The 18,880-nt window shown below is 38.1% G+C and overlaps 1 protein-coding gene across 3 annotated transcripts in view; it reads left to right on the top strand.

Moving 5' to 3' along the window:
• The window catches only part of LOC139965036 (mitogen-activated protein kinase kinase kinase 2-like), an 89,804-nt gene that overhangs the window by 53,971 nt on the left and 16,953 nt on the right, over nt 1–18,880 (top strand). For all 3 annotated transcript variants that reach the window (XM_071967200.1, XM_071967202.1, XM_071967201.1), the window contains exons 7-14: nt 3,979–4,143; nt 5,388–5,579; nt 10,253–10,314; nt 10,732–10,787; nt 12,657–12,737; nt 15,667–15,843; nt 16,406–16,554; nt 17,891–18,016. In XM_071967200.1, the coding sequence (XP_071823301.1) occupies nt 3,979–4,143; nt 5,388–5,579; nt 10,253–10,314; nt 10,732–10,787; nt 12,657–12,737; nt 15,667–15,843; nt 16,406–16,554; nt 17,891–18,016 (1,008 nt within the window). The remainder of the gene's footprint in view (nt 1–3,978; nt 4,144–5,387; nt 5,580–10,252; nt 10,315–10,731; nt 10,788–12,656; nt 12,738–15,666; nt 15,844–16,405; nt 16,555–17,890; nt 18,017–18,880) is intronic.

The raw sequence follows: 18,880 nt of genomic DNA, 5'->3' as shown, positions 1-18,880 counted from the left end.
AAGTAATAAGAGTGGATCCCTCATCAAACATGAAATAAAAGGATCATTAATAATGTTATTTTTGAAACAATCTAAAAAACAATCTTACTCCACCATCCCAATTTCTCTTATAAGTAGTTGTGCCTTGCAACCTCTTTTCATCCAAATCCTTCCATTTTCCATCTACCCAACCATCGAAAAATCAGTAAAGTTTGGTTTTTGACTCGGTGCTTCAGATCTACTATTCTGAAGTATAAAAAGAAATACCAGTTTTGCAGGTTGGGTAGATGAGAGAGTGCAGGAGTCGAGTGGAAACAGGTAAATATCGTTGCGTGTGTAAGTTCTGTTTTGGGCTCGTCTTTCGGGTTGCCAGTTTCTGGTAAGCTTACTGTAATACCAAACACGGGACGTTGCAGAGTAGTATTACCTTGGTTTAAAAACTCTTTCAATTTTTTTTCAAAATGTGTCAGATTTGTTCAAATGGGAAATAAGAAATATATGATACAGAGCTTGTGAAACGAAGTATACTGCTTCTTAGGTTGTTCTGTTGTTGAGATGAAAAAAAAAGCAAAAATATTACATATTTATTAATAAATTATATTAGGTTGAGTGCACTGTGCAGATATTTGTAATACGTCATGAATGGACTACATGAACGACTGCTTTCGTCTCTCCTTTAAAATTTGAAATTATTATAACATGAAAACCCCGGGAAAACATTCATTATAACATAAACCCGGGAAAATAATTCCACTGTATGATGTTTTTGAGATTGAATGTATTTAAATGAAAGTGATAAGATACATAGTTTAATAATTGGTTTCAATAGTGGAAGGTGTGCAGTCTGCATTGGTGGAAAGCAACGAAATGCTATAAGATAGTTTGATGTGTTACATGTCCATGTATGTCATCACAAATTAAAACACATTGTGCTTATATCCAAATAATATGAAGGACAAAAAACATATATGAAGTGTTGTCTCAGGAACTAAACAATGTATCAAAAATATGGGAACTTGACCAAATGTTTTCCTTTGTAGGTGATCTGCATCTTGACTTTAATGTTTCTTTCCCCCCCCCCCGAACCCTCTCCTTTCCCCGTAAAGGATGACCCAAATTAATTTTCATATGTTGGAGAACACTAAAAAAAAAAAAAAAAAAAACACTTGCTGTCAGTCCAGGTTGCACTTCTTTACCACTTTTAATATCTGAGAAAAGACCCTTTTAAACATCCCAGCAAAGTTAGGCAATTAAAGTGGCTGCCATTAGGGTCAGTCAGTACCTGCAACACAAGAACCCATCAATAGGAAAACATACCACTTTAAAACAGCCTGGAATATGAGCATGTGTCCAATTTATTATATCAAATTGTCAAGGACAACATTTTGTTGAATGTCAGGAAAAGGGGTGCTCTGTTGTTTTAGAAGAACTAAAAGGAACATGCTTGGGTTAAGTCAAAGAATTTGTCAATTTTAAAAGCCCTCCAAGGAGATTTCCCGAGATTTGTCATATCTTAAATGGTGAATTCCTTTCAACACGAGAAAAGAATATAGTTCAGTTCAGTTAATATATTTTGCATATACATAGACATACAAAAACAGTGCAGTAATAGTATATACAGGATACTAGAAAAGCATAAAATGTTTATCAAAGCTAGTAACCCTAAAGAAAAAGAAAGAAAATAACAGAACAAAGTAAGAAAGAAAAACAAAATGTACAAAACAAAATTGACAATAATATCAATCACGGTACTTGGAGGTTAGATAACTCTTTAGTTGATACTTGAATGAAGCACATGATTTCCAATGTCTAATACCAGTTGGGAGATTATTCCATATTTTATAACAGTATTTGTTTAGCAGAAACTTTCCATGTTTAGAGCGGTGTCTAGAGCGGTATAGAGTCACAATGGCACTGAAGTGTTTGTGTTTACGTATGATCGAGAGAAAAAAAACTATAAAATTTTGGCCGGTGTCATCCTTTGAAGATGTAATGAAATCACATACACCTTCATTGAACCCACATGACACTAGAGGTTAAATCAAGTGTTAACATTTCTCACTCTTCAAGAAATCAGATGTTCTGTTATTTTGGAACTTGGACTCCATTTCAAGGCCCACCCAAAAAAAAAAAAAAGCCTCTTACGTTCAGATTTGCTCCATAGAAATAATGACTTTCCCACCCACATGAAACAAAACAAATTAAGAACCCTTTAGAAAGATGTATCCTATGATACAATATTGACATTATATTAAATTGTGTTGGGTGTCCCAGAAAGGCGGTATCACTTTGTTTACCAAACACTCTCTGTTTACTTTACTATAACATGGTTTACATAAAAAATATCATGTATTTGTTAATAATAGACCTCAAGTACGTTAAACCTTTTTTAAACCAACAAGCAGTGGTGGAGTGCTGTGAAAAGAACTGCTGAAGCAGCGGTCTTGGTGCACTTGGTTGCCAAAGAAACGAGAAGAAAAGCTGTTAACAAAACCTGGAGTATTTACTGCCAAAAAAAGGAATCTGAAATAAGCAAACTTTTTTTTGCAATATTTGGATGCGAGATGCAAGAAACTTGCTTTATGATGGCTCTTTTCTTCATAATACAAGGATCTCTCCTGAGGTTGATCTAGGAAGGGTGGGGGGGTTGGGGGGGTGAGCACCCTTTTCTGAAAGTTGAGATTGAATGATTAATGAGGCTGTAAGGTCCTCCTCTTCCCAGAAATCCTGGAGTTGCCAATGCTCTGTCTATCTCTTCTGCTCATTGACTGACAATATTTGTCAGCTGTGTAGGCAGGAAGTCAATCAAGAACAATATCAGCAGAAATGAAATTATTTATGATAAATCTTTTCCCCCATTTTCCTTTTTTTTCCCCCAACATTTTGCCACCCATTTGGGGGGGGGGGCCATTAAACACCTGTTTCACATGACAGCTTTGTTTGTAGAAACTATGTCAAATTTTTAATGGTGTTTAAATATCATTTTAATGCAGTACCATTGTTGAGTGCACATCAGATATATATATATAGTAGGTTTGTACCAAGAGTAACCTTATGGCAAACAGGTGTAATGTTACAAGTGCACATCACAAGAACTTTCTTGCCTCTGAATGTTTTGTGTATCATTTGTACTAAAACGAAACCTGAAACAGATTTTGTTGTCAATGTAACAACTATAAACATTGCTAACTGTTACTTTCATTTTCACTTATTTGAATTTGGCAAACACTGTGACATCAATAATCAATATATATATATATATAAAAGAAAGAAGGAAAAAAGGATATTGGAATTGAATGCGAAAGTTTACAGATGCTTAGATGATATGTCACAATTTGAAATTTACAAGAAATGTTTATTGTGGATGTTATTAGAACAATTGTAAAGTCCTGAACTTTTCCCCAGTCCTAAATTTCAACGTTCAGAAAAATGACAGAAATATTTGAAAAGTTGGGGTGCGAATGTCCTGTCCATCTTGAATCTTGACCTTACGATCCCCGAATATTGACCTCTGATCCTCTCGAAAAGTAACAACTACATATATAAATTATAGTTGTAACATTTTGCTGTTGCTCTTTTTCAAGTCCTCTTTGGAAGTTGTGTCCAATTTTGTGGTAAAAGTTTTTTATGTGACCGTGTCAAAAGTTAAAAGTAATCATTTCTAATTTTTCCATAGGTTTTATTCATACCAACAAAATTCCTGTGGGCACATATATCATCTATCACTTAATCTGTCTAGCTATCCGTCTGTTTGAAGCCATTCTTAAAATTTAGTTGAAAAATAAAAAATATTTTTCACAATGTTCAGGAATTTCTAGGTCAAGGATTTTCGATTATGCCCCATGTTCATTCTACTTCTGACACATTCATTCCAAACATGATTTTAGAATTGTTAAAATCATTATAACCTTTTTTTTCTTCTTTTTTTTCCTTCTATTTTTTCCTTCTTTCTACTCTATTATTTTCATATTATTTGATTTTATTTTTGGCTTCTCACAGTACTTTGTCCCCATCAACAACCAAAAGAATTTGGATCATGCGGTGGGTTTAATGGATGTCATGAAACACACATCGACGTTGAGGATTTACCTGAAAGAACCAGAAACTCAACTTCAGCACAAAGGAAAGGAGAAAGGTGGTCGCCAGGAGCTGTATGACACAGCCGTAAGTTACCAATTACAATGAGAAATGAACATGCTCTTACTCACACTCATTTCATCCCCCCCCCCCTCCAGCTCCTCTCTTCTTCTCCTCCATGCCCCCATTCTCCGATTCCTACTATTCAACATAGAACAAGAGGTTCTTAAGTCTTGTTATTTGTGATAGATTTGATTCAGTGTGATTAAGCGTTCCCATCTGAATCCACCTGGAGGCATGAAAATGACTTTCAGATCTGCCTCTGTTTGCCAGAACCCGATGACACCCAAGAACAACAGGATTCGGTATGGTGCAGACACTGACCCAGAATCACACATGAAGCTCCCTCATTTGGGGTGTTGTTTGGGTGACAATATCAAGTTAAACCAAAATAATGTGATTTTTTTTGGGTGTTTTTTTTTGTGTGTCTCTCACATCCTATGTAGGATGATCACAAAGTTTAAATGTCTAACATAGCTTCAACAAACCATTTCTCAATCATGTGAATATGCCATATGTCAATGAAGGATGTCTAACGTAGCTTCAACAGACCATATTTACTTCGCTCCCCAATTTCGCGAAAATTTTTCCAACTCCGAAAAACACAGTGAGACACTTTGTGGGTAGAAAAATGAAGGGCGGCAATAGGGTCAGTGAGGGTGTACAGTGTTAAAAGATTACCAGGGCATACTAGACACGGTAGAATGCGGTGCTAAGGTTGTGAGGAGACAGGTAAGCGGGTCAAGCTCGTAAATATATAAACCAGTAAGTTTTATCATTTCTCAATCATGTGAGAATGCCATATGTCAATGAAGAAAAATCTTACAGTTATTTTTTTCCCGCTCTGACTGTGTTACAATTGTTTATAACTTGTTATTTATTTCAAACGTAAATGGCACAAGAAGACTTGCAATTATGGTATCAACCGGTTATAAGAATGAAACAAAGTTTATTATATTACCTTTTTGGGGACACAAAAACATCTCGTGCAGGGAAAAATCTTATAGACGAAGCTGTATTTAAGTTTTAGACAGTTTTGAATGTCATGGTACTATATATCATCTGTAAACTACATTTTGTGAATGTTTATTATACAAAAGATAAACTTTATTAGCTCTTGTTACCATATTTTATTGTAAAAATGAATGATGGTTTTGTGGGGTGGGTGGGGGGGGGTCTCTTGTTAAAATACTGGAAAATCAAAGCTTAAGTCTGTAAAAATTTGAGCAGTGAGTAGTGTATCAACCAGAGTATTTTTGTTTTGTCGACAGATCCGATCGGAAAATCAACGCAAGGCTCATTCAGATTCATCCGCCGGTTCTGAATTGTATTCCAATATTCCCAGGGTGCCTTCAAGAGACTCCGATTCGCCCCCTCCAGGCCACATCCCCCCTGGGGGCGGCATGGGATCCACGGTCGACATCATCGGGGAAGGTTCTTTCATCCCGGAGCCTCCGGACGAGGTAAGCAAAATTGTCAAGAGATGAATCAAATCTGCCAGGATTGTGAAAAAAACATCCTGTGAGAAAAATTGGCATCAGCTGCTGCAGGAGTGATAGCAAGCCTAAGATCAAAAGATAATTTAATTTAAAAAAAAAGGGAATTCCACTCTGCTTTTTCATCTGTAAGCGACTTTGTTTCGATTTCGGTGAACATTTTTTGCGATGTTTTGTGTGATACTGCATCAACAACTCATGAGAAATGCAGTTCGTTAGTTAGCTTGAGCGGTTAAGTCGTCATTTCCAAAAAATGTTTTCACAATTTCTGAATTTGTCTAATATTTTGAATTCTCATCTGACAATGGTGTTCTTACTATCATCAATTCTACTAATCTTTAAGTTTTGAATAATTATTTTTGGCACGGTGTGGTTTAAATGTGCTGGAATAAAAGAAGTGACCAAACTCCAATAGCTGCTTTAAGCTAGATAGCGAGTGGTCACAGTGCTGTGAGTAGCAGGTTCTGCTATGTAATGCCAGCCTGATACAATCCGGAGAATGTAATGCAGCACGCTGGTCTGCAAAGTGTTAGGCCTACGTCCCAGAATCGTCCAGTGAGGACTGAGCCAGGATCGACCAAACCCCCACCTCTCAGAAATCTACGCTCAGGATTGCATGGAAGCAAGTTTGGAATATGAACTCCATGTTAGAAAAATAACTTGCCCCGACAAGCCCTGCAAACCCTCACCCCTCAGAATTCGACGCTCAGGAGTGCATGGAAGCTAGCTTGGACTATGAACTTAACCATGTTAAAAAAAAAATAACTTGCCCGACATGCCCTGCAAACCCTCACCCCTCAGAAATCGACCCTCAGGAATGCATGGAGGCAAGTTAGGACTATGAACTCTATGTTAGAAAAATAACTTGCCCAGACATGCCCTGCAAACCCTCATCCCTCAGAAAGCGATGCTCAGGAATGCATGGAAGCTAGCTTGGACTATGAACTCTATGCTAGAAAGATAACTTGCCCCGACAAGCCCTGCAAGCCCTCATCCCTCAGAAATCGACGCTCAGGAATGCATGGAAGCTAGCTTGGACTATGAACTCCATGTTAGAAAAATAACTTACCCCGACAAGCCCTGCAAACCCTCATCCCTCAGAAAGCGATGCTCAGGAATGCATGGAAGCTAGCTTGGACTATGAACTCTATGTTAGAAAAATAACTTGCCCCAACATGCCCTGCAAACCCTCATTCCTCATAAAGCGATGCTCAGGAATGCATGGAAGCTAGCTTGGACTATGAACTCCATGTTAGAAATATTACTTGCCCCAACATTCCCTACTGCAAGCCCTCATCCCTCAGAAATCGACGCTCAGGAATGCATGGAAGCAAGTTTGGACTATGAACTCTGTGTTAAAAAATTATTTGCCCCGACATGCACTGCAAACCTTCATCCCTCAGAAAGCGATGCTCAGGAATGCATGGAAACTAGCTTGGACTATGAACTCTGTGTTCACAAAATAAACTTGCCCCAACATGGCCTGCAAACTGTAGATAAGTTTTCTGATGTCTGAAAAATCCTGCAACCCCCTGGAAATTTCTTCTTTGCGGGCCTACTTGTTTGGGTCAAGCTTCACAGTTTGTGAATAGTTGATGAAGCATCATGCACAGCCAGGAAGGAAAGTTGTTTCTTAAAGATAGTGAATCTCGGTGAAAGTTGTAATCCACAAGCCCCCTTCTCCCACATTCGTAGTCTCTTAAGAGTGGTAAATATTACTGCCTGATTATTATTATTAAAAATACAACTATTTGAACTTGGACAATAAAACCTAGTTACCTTAAAAAAACGATGTGAATACTTTAAGCAATTTCAGATCATATTATACAATAAGAATCTTCCAAATTGAGGTGAAAGAACTTAAATTTCAAATTGCGCTTTACAATATTTGACTATTTTGTGTTAGTTCTTGTGGGAATATCAAATGTGGGTCTTTTTTTTTCCCTTTCTTTCTTTCCCCCACAAAATATTGTCTTTGAGATGACAAAGAAATGTGACACAAAGCTAGTTGTTGTAAAAACTTGTATACACCAACTGGGAATAATTTATCTGATATTGCATAGCAAAATAGTGTTATTGCATAGCAAAATAGTGGTATTGCGTAGTAAAATAGTGTTATTGCATAGCAAAATAGTGGTATTGCATAGCAAAATAGTGGTATTGCATAGCAAAATAGTGGTATTGTATAGCAAAATAGTGGTATTGCATAGCAAAACAGTGGTATTGCATAGCAAAATAGTGGTATTGCGTAGCAAAACTGCGGTATTGCGTGGCTAAACAGCGGAATTGCATGGCAAAACAGAGGTATTGCATAGCAAAACAGTTCGGTTTCAAAGTGCAGAGATTTGTAGTACACATGAAACAAACTATTTTTTTGAAGTGACAAAGTTGACAGCCTTCAAACCTGCTACACAGAATTTGAACACTCAACCATTCCCAGAACCTGACATATCACAAAAGATCTTATATTTACTGTGATCCATTGTTTGAGCAATGAAAACAATAAATTCCTTGACGAGTCTATCGATAATTGGGGTACGGTACCTGGATGTTATTACACCAGTATATGTACCAGAGAGATACGTTGTCAGTTTTCCCCGGTGAAGTCTTATTTTTTCGTAGTTCATCTCCAAGCAAAGAAAAGTGCACTCACTGTTGAGGCACTAAATAAATGTTCTTTTAACAGTTAACTTGATTTTGTTTGGTTATTAAAATTACAGTAAATATTTATGATACATATATAAGCATGACACTTTATGAGACATATGAGCCGACTGGATTAAAAAGTGCCACGTATTACATAGGTCTATCGGCGTTTTACAAGTCGCTATTAAACGCACTCTCGCAGAGAACCGAGAGGTTTCCGTCTAACAGGATATTTCAAGGATATTTACTATCAACTTTGTCCATATCAGTAATATCCGAAACAAATTACGTTGCCTTCTTGCCATGGTTCAAGGATAATTAAAAATGGAAGCCATGTCTGAAAGTAGCTGTAATGTCTTAGGGGTCTCTGGAACCCAAGAAATATAGAGGAAGTTACTCCAGATATAAACGGATATGTCTGTGTTTGTCAAAAAAAGTGGAGTGCCGTCTCGTAGAAATTGGGGACACGAGCTGTGAACTTTCACATGTCCATTGTACTTCTTAATATATATGCAGATTGTGTCTATGTGTGAGTGAGAGGTGGGTTGTTATTCCTTTTTTCTACTTATTTCCTGTTTGCTTTTTTTGCTTTATGCTTCTTGAACGTATTGCTATGTTTAGAATAATAAGGAGGTAAGTGGACCTGGGAAATAGGTTTTTGGTACATGCTTTGCCATTTTTGTGGTTATATTTAACTGGTGTTTACAGTTGTCACCTTTGCTAGGAAAATAATGGCAGTTTGCCAAACCGAACAGAAGAAGAAAGGAAGAGTTGTTTACGACTCTGCGGTCCAATTGAAATAGTATGTAGGTACCTTGATGGTAGGTTTGTACACTCAGTGATTCCTACAGCCAGCAACTTCCTTTATGCAGTTTGTAACATGCAAGGTACCAAGTGCCGAGAGAAGGTGTTTCGCAATATTGTCTCTCCCTGGAAAAACAGACAGCATCCCGAGCATGGGAACATTTAGTTAAAATAAACAAGATGTTTAGGTGTCTGATGTGGGTGTGTAGAGAACTTTCCTGTATTAACTTCCACTGTATAACATGAAAAGATTTGGTTACTATTACTAGGTGGTTAGGTGCCTATTGTTGGTGTGCATAGAACTTTCTTGTATGAACATCCACTGTACAACATGAAAGATTTAGTTACTATAAACTAGTGTTTGTATGACATCCACTATACAACATGGAAAGATTTAGTTACTATAAGCTAAGTGGTTAGGTGCCTGATGTTGGTGTGCAGAGTTTTTGTACTAACATCCACTGTACAACATGAAAGATTTAGTTACTATAAACTAGTTTTTGTATGACATCCACTATACAACATGGAAAGATTTAGTTACTATAAGCTAAGTGGTTAGGTGCCTAATGTTGGTGTGCAGAGTTCTTGTACTAACATCCACTGTACAACATGAAAAGGTTAAGTAACTATAAGCTAAGTGTTTAGGTGCCTATTGTTGGTGTGCATACAACTTTCTTGTATTAACATCCATTGTACAACATGGAAAGATTAAGTGACTATTAGCAAGATGCTTTAGGTGCCTATACAACATGGAAAACATTTACTGTATCGGGGAATCATTTAGTGCCTGACTTTAGTATAGTACTTTTGAAGGCTCTGCACGTTCCCTTACAGAGTACTTCAGTACCTAACCTGTGTACAAACACTGCCATGGACATCTGTGCAGTTGTTTATGGCAATTTGCCAAGTTTGCATAGTTTTTGCATAGCATTTTGCATAGCACTTTGCATAGCATTTTGCCATGCGATACCGCATAAACTATTCCCTGAGTATAGGTGATATTGCACTGTCCGTGAGAGTGTATTTGGAGATTAAGTGTTCATCCCTTGGATCAATGGGTATCACACCGTATTCCAAGCTTCTCTGATTTATGTGCGATTTGGGTTAAAGTTGATGGGATCAGTCAATCAATGAGAACATAGCATGTTTTTCATTTTTTGGTCTTTTTTTCCTATTTTTTTTTTTTTCAGGAACACAATGGAAGCCAACAGTCACTAGATAGCCTAGGAACTAGAAGTAGGTCTCTAGGGAGGTAAGTTCATCAGAGATAACATATGGCCAAGTTATTAGTCAGGAAATACACACCTGGTTTACAAAAACCAAACCAAAATCATGTTTTAGCTAAAGGGCCTTATTAACAGTTTTGCTGACTTTGGCCCAAATAGACTATTCTTTCGTATCTGTCGTTAGGCAACCAGTCGTCACTAGGGCAACTACTCGTCGTTAGGCAAATATCGTCGTTAGGCAACTACTTGAGTAAAATACAAATTGGTTTTCTTCTTCGGTTTTGTTTCGATCTGCATTTGTAAACGAGATGCTGCTTTATGAGCTAAGAATCAACTCCAATGTCAAAGTACCAATTTTGCTGAAATATGTTGTCTCAATTCCGTTATTATTAACATAAATTTGCATATTTTTTTCTTTACCCCCTTTCCTTTCTTGCCATCAGTGCATCTGGGAGACGTTTTACAAACAGGGCACACTCAAGTTACGATGAATTCCCAGGTAAAAATAATTTCTGCTTTTAGTAAGAGATGTGTAATTGCAAGGGTGGTTCCTCTTGCAAGCAAAAGATTTACAAACATGTGAGAATGCCTAGGAATGCATCATACCATCATGCACTTCTACCTTTGCAGCCCCCCCCCCCCGGCTTATTAATAAACATTTTACAGGATTCAAAAGCATCCGAGGTGGCAAAAAAGTTCTCGTCAAGTTGAAGTAAATGTGTCTATCAATACATGGATGGGGTAAAAAAACTAGTAAACTAGTAAAAAACAATTGAGGCGACCCATTTTGGTTAAGTATTTGCTATTTGTTTTACCTTTCATGTTTGGTAAATATTTAAATTCAAATATATGCGACTTCAAATATATACATATATATATATATATAGTAATTATCCGTTCAAAGCGTACAACGATCAGCAAGAGGACAGAGCTCATTTTCAGCATGTCGCCATGGCAACAAACCCAAGCCATCCAACGTTTTTAAAAATAAATAATTGGACATAGCGTTTGTAGTTCAGTTGCCTGATAATCGCCCTAATACACGTACATAGGTGAAACTCACAAGTAGCAGCTTTAGTTAGGCTGTGTATTAGTATGTAAATATATATATAGATATGTACATATAAATATATAGTGTAAGAGATGGTCCAGCAATCACCCAACAGGATTCGCTTAGCTAACTATCGTTGGCGGTAATTTGTCAGTGAACTCATCTGTGTAATTTTTAAGATATCATGATTGACACTAAGTACCGAAGACTAGCTATATGATTGACTGCCGTCCTTTGTGGAAAGTATCCAACCGTCCGTCGTCATTGTAAGCAAGTTATTCATTTCTGCAACCTGTAAACTACAGGGGGGCCCCAAGCAGATCACAGGGTCACAGCTAACTATCTAAACTAGACTAGTGGTGCAGAAAATATCACGAGGCGAAATGTCTGGTCGTCAGATAACAGAAGGGTACTCTGTTTTTCGCCCATTGTTCGAGGTGTTTGAGACTCATCCATGCGTAGCGGAAAGGAAAAAAAAATTCTGTGGCGTTTTTGTCTCTTTTCTTTTTTCCTATTCGTTGTTTGCAGTATGAGAGTTGATTTCTGAATTAGCTTTATACAGCTTAGTTTGGTTGTTTTCTAGTTACCCAGAAGCTGGTTCTTTCTTTCTCGCTATTGTTAGTTTGATAAATATGCATAGCCATTTCAGCATTGGATCATATGATTAAAATGTGTGTACAGAAATTGTTGTGAGTCTCTTAAAGTAGTGGAAATACTTTGTAAAAATTTGTGAATACACACAGACACACACTAAAAAAAAAGTATTCCTTGCTTAAGTTGCTTTGAAGTATAACTTCCAAGTCATAGGAAGTTTGTGAAGTGTTTGTTGATTGCATCAAACACCAATCGAATTACCAACAGTGGGACACATATTTGGGGTGTATAACAAGTAACAGGAGGGGAGACTTTTTAAGCTCGGTCCCTCTCCCCCCCACCCCTCCCCAATCCCCTTCTTCCTATCGTTGTTTTCTTTTAGAGGAAATGTTATCGCATTTTCCCCACTCTTGATAGGTACCACATACGATGAGTAGAAAAAATGACCGATATTTTTTGGATAACATTTCAAAGCATTTTTCTTTGGAATTGCCTTTTTTTCTCCAAAGGAATGGAATGGAAATACCATTATTAGAAGGAGGGCAGTGTTTAATAATAAGATAAAAAAAAGATCTCAGTATGGGTTTTATAATATCTGTTTAATATCGGTACACATATAACAATAACATATAACGGTTTTCCATTTACGGTGTAGGGAGAGACCATATATTTATATTGGTAAAGTCACCAAGTTTATGCCTTTCCCGTTTTCTTTTTTGGCAGATACCTCCGATGACTTTAGTTCTCATAAAGGGGGTACTTACCCATCAAGGTATAATATCCCTGATGTCGGTGGTAATGAAGGTGAGTTCCAAGTCATGTCGGTCATTCTGGTTCAATCGTAAAGACATAACTAAACATGAAAGAACAACACAGTGGCGGAGCTAGGGGTATTGGTCAGGGGGGGCAAGAATGTTCTGTAGGGGCGCTTTCGACACTATCTAAGTGGAGCGCCACCACAGGTTGGCGCGGAGCGTACAGAAAATTTTTGAGTAAAGATGACCCTTTCCGGGCCTTGCTAATTTGCAGATAAACGAAGAATAAATAGATGTTAGAGCATTTTGTCAGAAAATTACACTAACAAAATGTGACAAATGTCAATAGGTAGATGAGAGCGCAATAAAAAAGTCAATAATCACGAATAAGTAAAAAGCTGAAAAGGGCGCCAGCAGTCCATTTGAGTCCGTCAGGGGGGGGCATCCGCCCCCCTGACAGTATGGACGCTCCGCCACTGGAACTACAGTGCTTTACCGTACCCCGGAAAGCTATACGTTAAACTCCAGTCTCCATTTTGTGAACGAATAATGCCCTCCCCCTTTTTTTCCCCCTTTTATTTTTTTGTAAAATATAACTCAGACTGTGTTACAGTGTGGTTTTGTTACTCAACTAGATTTCCTCTTTACAAACGTTTCCTTTAAAAATAATAACCGCAGTGAATACAAAGCCCACCCTCCTGTACACAATAATTGAACTATACAGACTTTACACAAACAAAGCACTCCTTATAGGAAACCCTGGATGCCAAATGCTTACAGAAACTCAATATCCCCCCCCCCCCCAAAGTTGCTTTTGCAAAGAAAATGTAGCCTTCCAAAAGTTAAGTACAAACAATAAGATTCATGCAGTGTAGGGAATGGGGGAGGGGGGACTGCCTGGTGAGGGGCAATGAGGGAGTGGGGGGGGGGGAATAAGGCAGTTGTGGCACTTGGCTTAGAATATCATATAGTATTAGCAATGTTCTCTACTTGACGTAGTCCATAGTCTGGTGGCAAATCAAAGCTTAAGATTCTATTTCAATCCATGAAAGGTCACAGAATTGACATACCTCTTATTCTGTTAGAGCAGTGGTTCCCAACCATGTGTGGGTCAAAATTATCCCCAGGGGTAAATGAGTGGATCTTTTTTGGAATCACTAAGGCAGTTGACTTTCAGGTTTATGCTGTTTGAAATCAAAATCCAATTCGCTTGTCTAGTCAAAAATGTCATTGAAATACTTTTGCAGTGATTTTTTTGTTTTTTGTTGTTGAAACATTGGACAAATACTATTAAATGTAAAGTGTCTGTGTGGTACACTGTGTATGTTGATGATAGGAATTTTAAGTCAAGTTTAATTTATGATTGATTAAATTTTTGGTGAACCAATCAAAGTCTGGTCGATAGCAATTGTATTTGGAGTAATACTGGGTAGATTTTGGTGAGACTGCCTACCAAACGGGAAACGCTGATTTCAGATATAAAATCATCTTGCAACTGTTTATAAATGCCTTTTCCCTGCGTGCATTCAATTTGAATAAACAATTACAAAACAATTACTTTACTTGCATAAAATTGTAATAACTTAGCTATAATAACTTAAGGAAAATCAGTTTCCTTTGGTTTGAAATGGTTCACATTTTCAAAAACCAACCCCATGCAGGTTTGCAGTACAACAGATTTTTCTCCTTCCATTTGTCTGTATGTTCGCGCGTCATTTTCGACCCGAAGTTTGTTGCAATCTGCATGTGAATATATAGCTAAACTGTTATGTTATTTGGATATTTTGTGGTTTAAGAAGTTCTACATAGAAATTGCAAAGGGCTTATACACTAATCACTGTAAATTGTGGCAAGGAAAATGGTTGACATGTTAAGAAGAAAAACTTGTATAAAAAAAAAGCACAATTGATGTCTAACATTAAAAACATTATATGGAATGCGAAGATAAGTACCACACAGCACATTTGGCTAAACTGTAACCCTGATGGCTTGTTTTGTTGCTGAGATATAAATTGATGTGTAACATTAAAACAATATATGGAATGCAAAAACAAGTAACACACAGCACATTGTTGCAACTATCATATCCCGATAGCTTATCTCATTGCTGAGATATAATAAAGTGATTGTGCAGAAGTCTGTCAAGTTATGTATGGACAACACATCAAACTGTCTTGGTGTTTCATGAATACGATAACGACCCCTCCAACATTTAACCCACTGTTAATATTAATATATTTGCTTTTTTTATATAGCGCTTTATACCAGCCATAGGTCTCAAAGCGCTTTACAGACGTTATATTACCCCTGGTCAATGATAACCTGATATACTGGGCCCAATGACAAGTTACCTCACAGGTACCCATTTAACCCCTGGTTGGAGAGAGACAAGTGAGATAAAGCATCTTGCCCAAGGACACAACATAATGAACTAGGCAGGAATCGAACCAGCAATCCTTGTATCACGAGTCCGAGGCCTTAGCCAATTGGCCACCACGCTCTCTAAGCTGTTTAAGCTCTCACTTCACTGTTTAACATGGATGAGGTCATCTAAGCATACCAACATAATACAAAACCTCACTAAGTGAAATCTTTTTCAAGGTTGTGTAAAATACCATTGCAAAATTATATTAAATTAAAGAAAAAAATATATCAAAGTTACAATCCCAAATATGACATGACATCACAGGCTATATTGCATTATGCACTCATCCAAATGAATTTAATAAATTTCACTATTTAACACCTCAACAATATGAAACAAGTGGTTGGGTCAATATGCTTTGTTCCACAAGCTCTGTAATATATTATATTATTTGTTTTTAACCCCCTCCCCCTCCCCTCCCCAGGTTTTAAAAATGTAGAAGCTGACTTGCCCTCTCATCATTTAGAGAAGATTACGACCAAAATGTGTAGTTCCGTTCGTAACCCTTTTCTGTCATTTATCTCTTGGTTCTCGTTTTGGTTTCATTTTTTAGGTCGAAAAACATTCCCTATACGCTCGAAGTTGGAGAGGCGTTCGCTGTGGGATATGACGCCTCAGGAAGACAAATTTCGCAGCGATGTGTCTCTGAGTAGAAGTAGCAGTAGCAGTGGCATCACCACAGACATCGACGTGGACACCCGTAGGATCAGCAGAGATTTAGATTACAAATGTACGCATTTCATCTAACGAGCTTTCCTTTCATATATATATTTGTTTTTACATGCCGAAGGCAAAATGAGTCTGTGTGTGTGTGTGTGTGTATGTCTGTAAGAGTAGAAGAATGCTACCGTTCACCGGGGAGGTCAAAGGTCATTTGATGTCAACACAGGTGGCTTCCTTTAAACTATGTAAACGAGATAATTGGTAAAGTTCGTCTCGGTTCAAGTTTTATGCTTCCTATGTAGATCCACTTTAGCAAGTCTAAGAAGCCCAGTTGATTGATATTGGTGAAGGTGGAAGGTCATTTGAGGTCAGAAGGGGTCAAAAGTCTGATGACCTTGTAAAGAACATACTTGCAATGTAGATCCCCTTGTAGAGCAGGAGGTCAGGTTGTAGGTGTAGGTCAGGGGCTACAGTCCTGGTCCTGTGATCAACTGGTTGTTTTTTTGGGAGGGGGGCAGGGGGAGAACAAAGGCCATACTTGGCCATGGGTTCCAATCTGGCTTTCGGCACCCCTGTGGTACCTCTACCTTTTGTTTGCTTGATTAATGTTGCTTGCTTTATATTCACAGCTCCAAGACCACCTAGTAAATGGGAGTACGATAGGAAGCTAGGTGTCGGTGCTTTCGGTGTTGTGCATCAGTGCCATGACGTTGAATCCGGTAGAATATTAGCTGTTAAAGAAGTCAACATTGATGATAACAATCCAAAGGCCAATAAGGTAAATTATCCTTTTTTTTTCAGATTTGTATATAAGTTCAGACTTGTAGTGAATTTGTACTTGCACTTGTCAGCCTAGTACCTTCCCACCTGGATTTGTATTCATACTTGTACTCAGGGAATATTGGAAACCTAGTATAGATACCGTTGCAAGATCACCTAGTTGTACTCATGCCTAGGGACCCTGTACCCGTTTTCATAATCATACCTTAGAGGAATTCTAATTGTACCCACCCCCAAACCATACTCATGTTGTACTTTGTATGCAACCTCATGGATTTGTACTAGTACTCAAAGCTCTTTGGAAGTGTAGTATGTATACCATTGCAAGATTACATACTCACATAACCATAGGCGTAGGAGCCTAATTTGATTTGGGGGGGCTGTAACGACTTGCCTGAAAAATATAACCAAATTTTTCGCGTGCTGCGCGCCCGTTCAACATGTTAATATGCATATCATGTAGGCATTCATCAGCTATTACATCACGTGCCACTAACCAATGAATACTATATGATATGCACAATAAGATGTTGAACGCGCGCGGAGCGCGCGAAAAATTTTGGTTATATTTTCCGTGTTATTACCCTTCCATATTGGTTTTAATTATTGGGGAAGTCATTACAATAATAACGATAATAACAATATCAGTTTAACTATTGAAAAACACATTGCAAATTACTCTTCTTTCAGTAGGTGCCCGAAAAATTCTCAGCATATTGCCCGAATTTTCACACAAAAAATTGAAAACACACTGCAAATTTTTCTTCTTTCAGTAGGTGCCCGAAAAATTCTCAGCATATTGCCCGAATTTTCACCAAAAATCTTGGTTGGGGGGCTGCAGCCCCCCCAGCCCCCCCCGCCTCCTACGCCTATGCACATAACTGTAGTTCTTGTACTATATACCAGTCTGAGAAAGTTGAACCAGTTGTTGAATATTATCATGTTAGTGGTAGTCTTGTCTCTCGGTAGAATGCTTAACCATCAAACCAACAAATAACATTCAATGTTAGTGATAATATTGTTCACTGTTTCCATGAAAGTTACAAACAGAAATACTGATGAAAACTAAGAGATTTCACCCTCTTAGTGTTTGAATGTAATGTCATTGACCAAATGGCAGCTCCCCTGACATGACATCAGGGTATTTACATAAAAAAGGGACAAGTCTTTACTTTATCCGTCATCCTAGGGAGTTGTTTCCGTCACAGGCATAATATGACTGTGATGATTGGGTCCGCTTCTCTTTTGAACCTTTCGTCGTTCCAGAGTCGTCATTATTTGCAAGTCCCTCACCATCTTGTTTTTATGTTGTTTTTTATTTTTGGTTCCTGCAGGAGATCCAAGCCTTGCAATCTGAGATAAATATCTACAGAAATATACAACATGAGCGAATTGTGCAATATTACGGCTGGCACAAAGACGACAAGAAACTCTGTATCTTCATGGAGTATATGCCAGGGGTGAGTCAAAACAGGATAAAGCCGTGTGTTAAGGAGGGGTTGCTCTAGGAGCCTTGTTCCTCCCCTCCCCTCCCCCTCCAAATGTGGTATTCCACTCCTGAAACTCTGTATCTTCATGGAGTATATGCCAGGGGTGAGTCAAAACAGGATAAAGCCGTGTGTCAATGAGGGGTTGCCCTAGAAGCCTTGTTCCTCCAATAGCCCCACTTCTTCCCCCAACCCCCCACCTCCATGCATTTTGCTCACCTTTGTTCAATTTCACACCGTTTTGCAATTTGGCGGTGTCAGAAATCGAATATTCCATTGTGGTATCTCGCTCCTGACGACATTGCCCATCTGCATGGCAATGCTGCCCTATGCATGCGTCTCATATTTAATCCTTTCCCATGGACCTGGTACCTATCAATCATCAGGTGGCATGAGGAGAATACCAAGTGTAAGAAAAAAGAGCATGCATAGAATTCACCAAGAAAAAAGAAGCTTCACACTGTGTCGATGTTATGCATTCCACCTTTTACTTTTGAATTTTTTGAGTTATAAATCAAATTACCTGTTTAGAAAGGTAATGTTTGTTGCTTCTCTAGCCTAAACCCCACCCCCTCCCCTCCCTTCCTCCTCATCCAAATAAACATATGCTAGAATATCAGAAACAGTCACTTAAAACTCCGCTTTGAGCATCTCACTTGTTGGCAGTCCCAGAGCATTTCCCCTCACTTATTAGTCCTGGGATCAAAACTTGTCGACCTTTTTCGATTCAGACGGCACGAACTGCCAGGAAAGTTCCTTTCTTCCTTTCTGTCCAAACAAAAATAAATAAATCTGGTCAATCCTGTCAACAATTTGAGTTTGTCGTATTTCATGGCA

The sequence above is a fragment of the Apostichopus japonicus genome, chromosome 23 (assembly GCF_037975245.1).
Source record: "Apostichopus japonicus isolate 1M-3 chromosome 23, ASM3797524v1, whole genome shotgun sequence".
NCBI lineage: Eukaryota > Metazoa > Echinodermata > Holothuroidea > Aspidochirotida > Stichopodidae > Apostichopus > Apostichopus japonicus.
The sequence above is the reverse complement of the archived record's forward strand: the minus strand, read 5'-3'. Positions and strand labels throughout refer to the sequence as shown.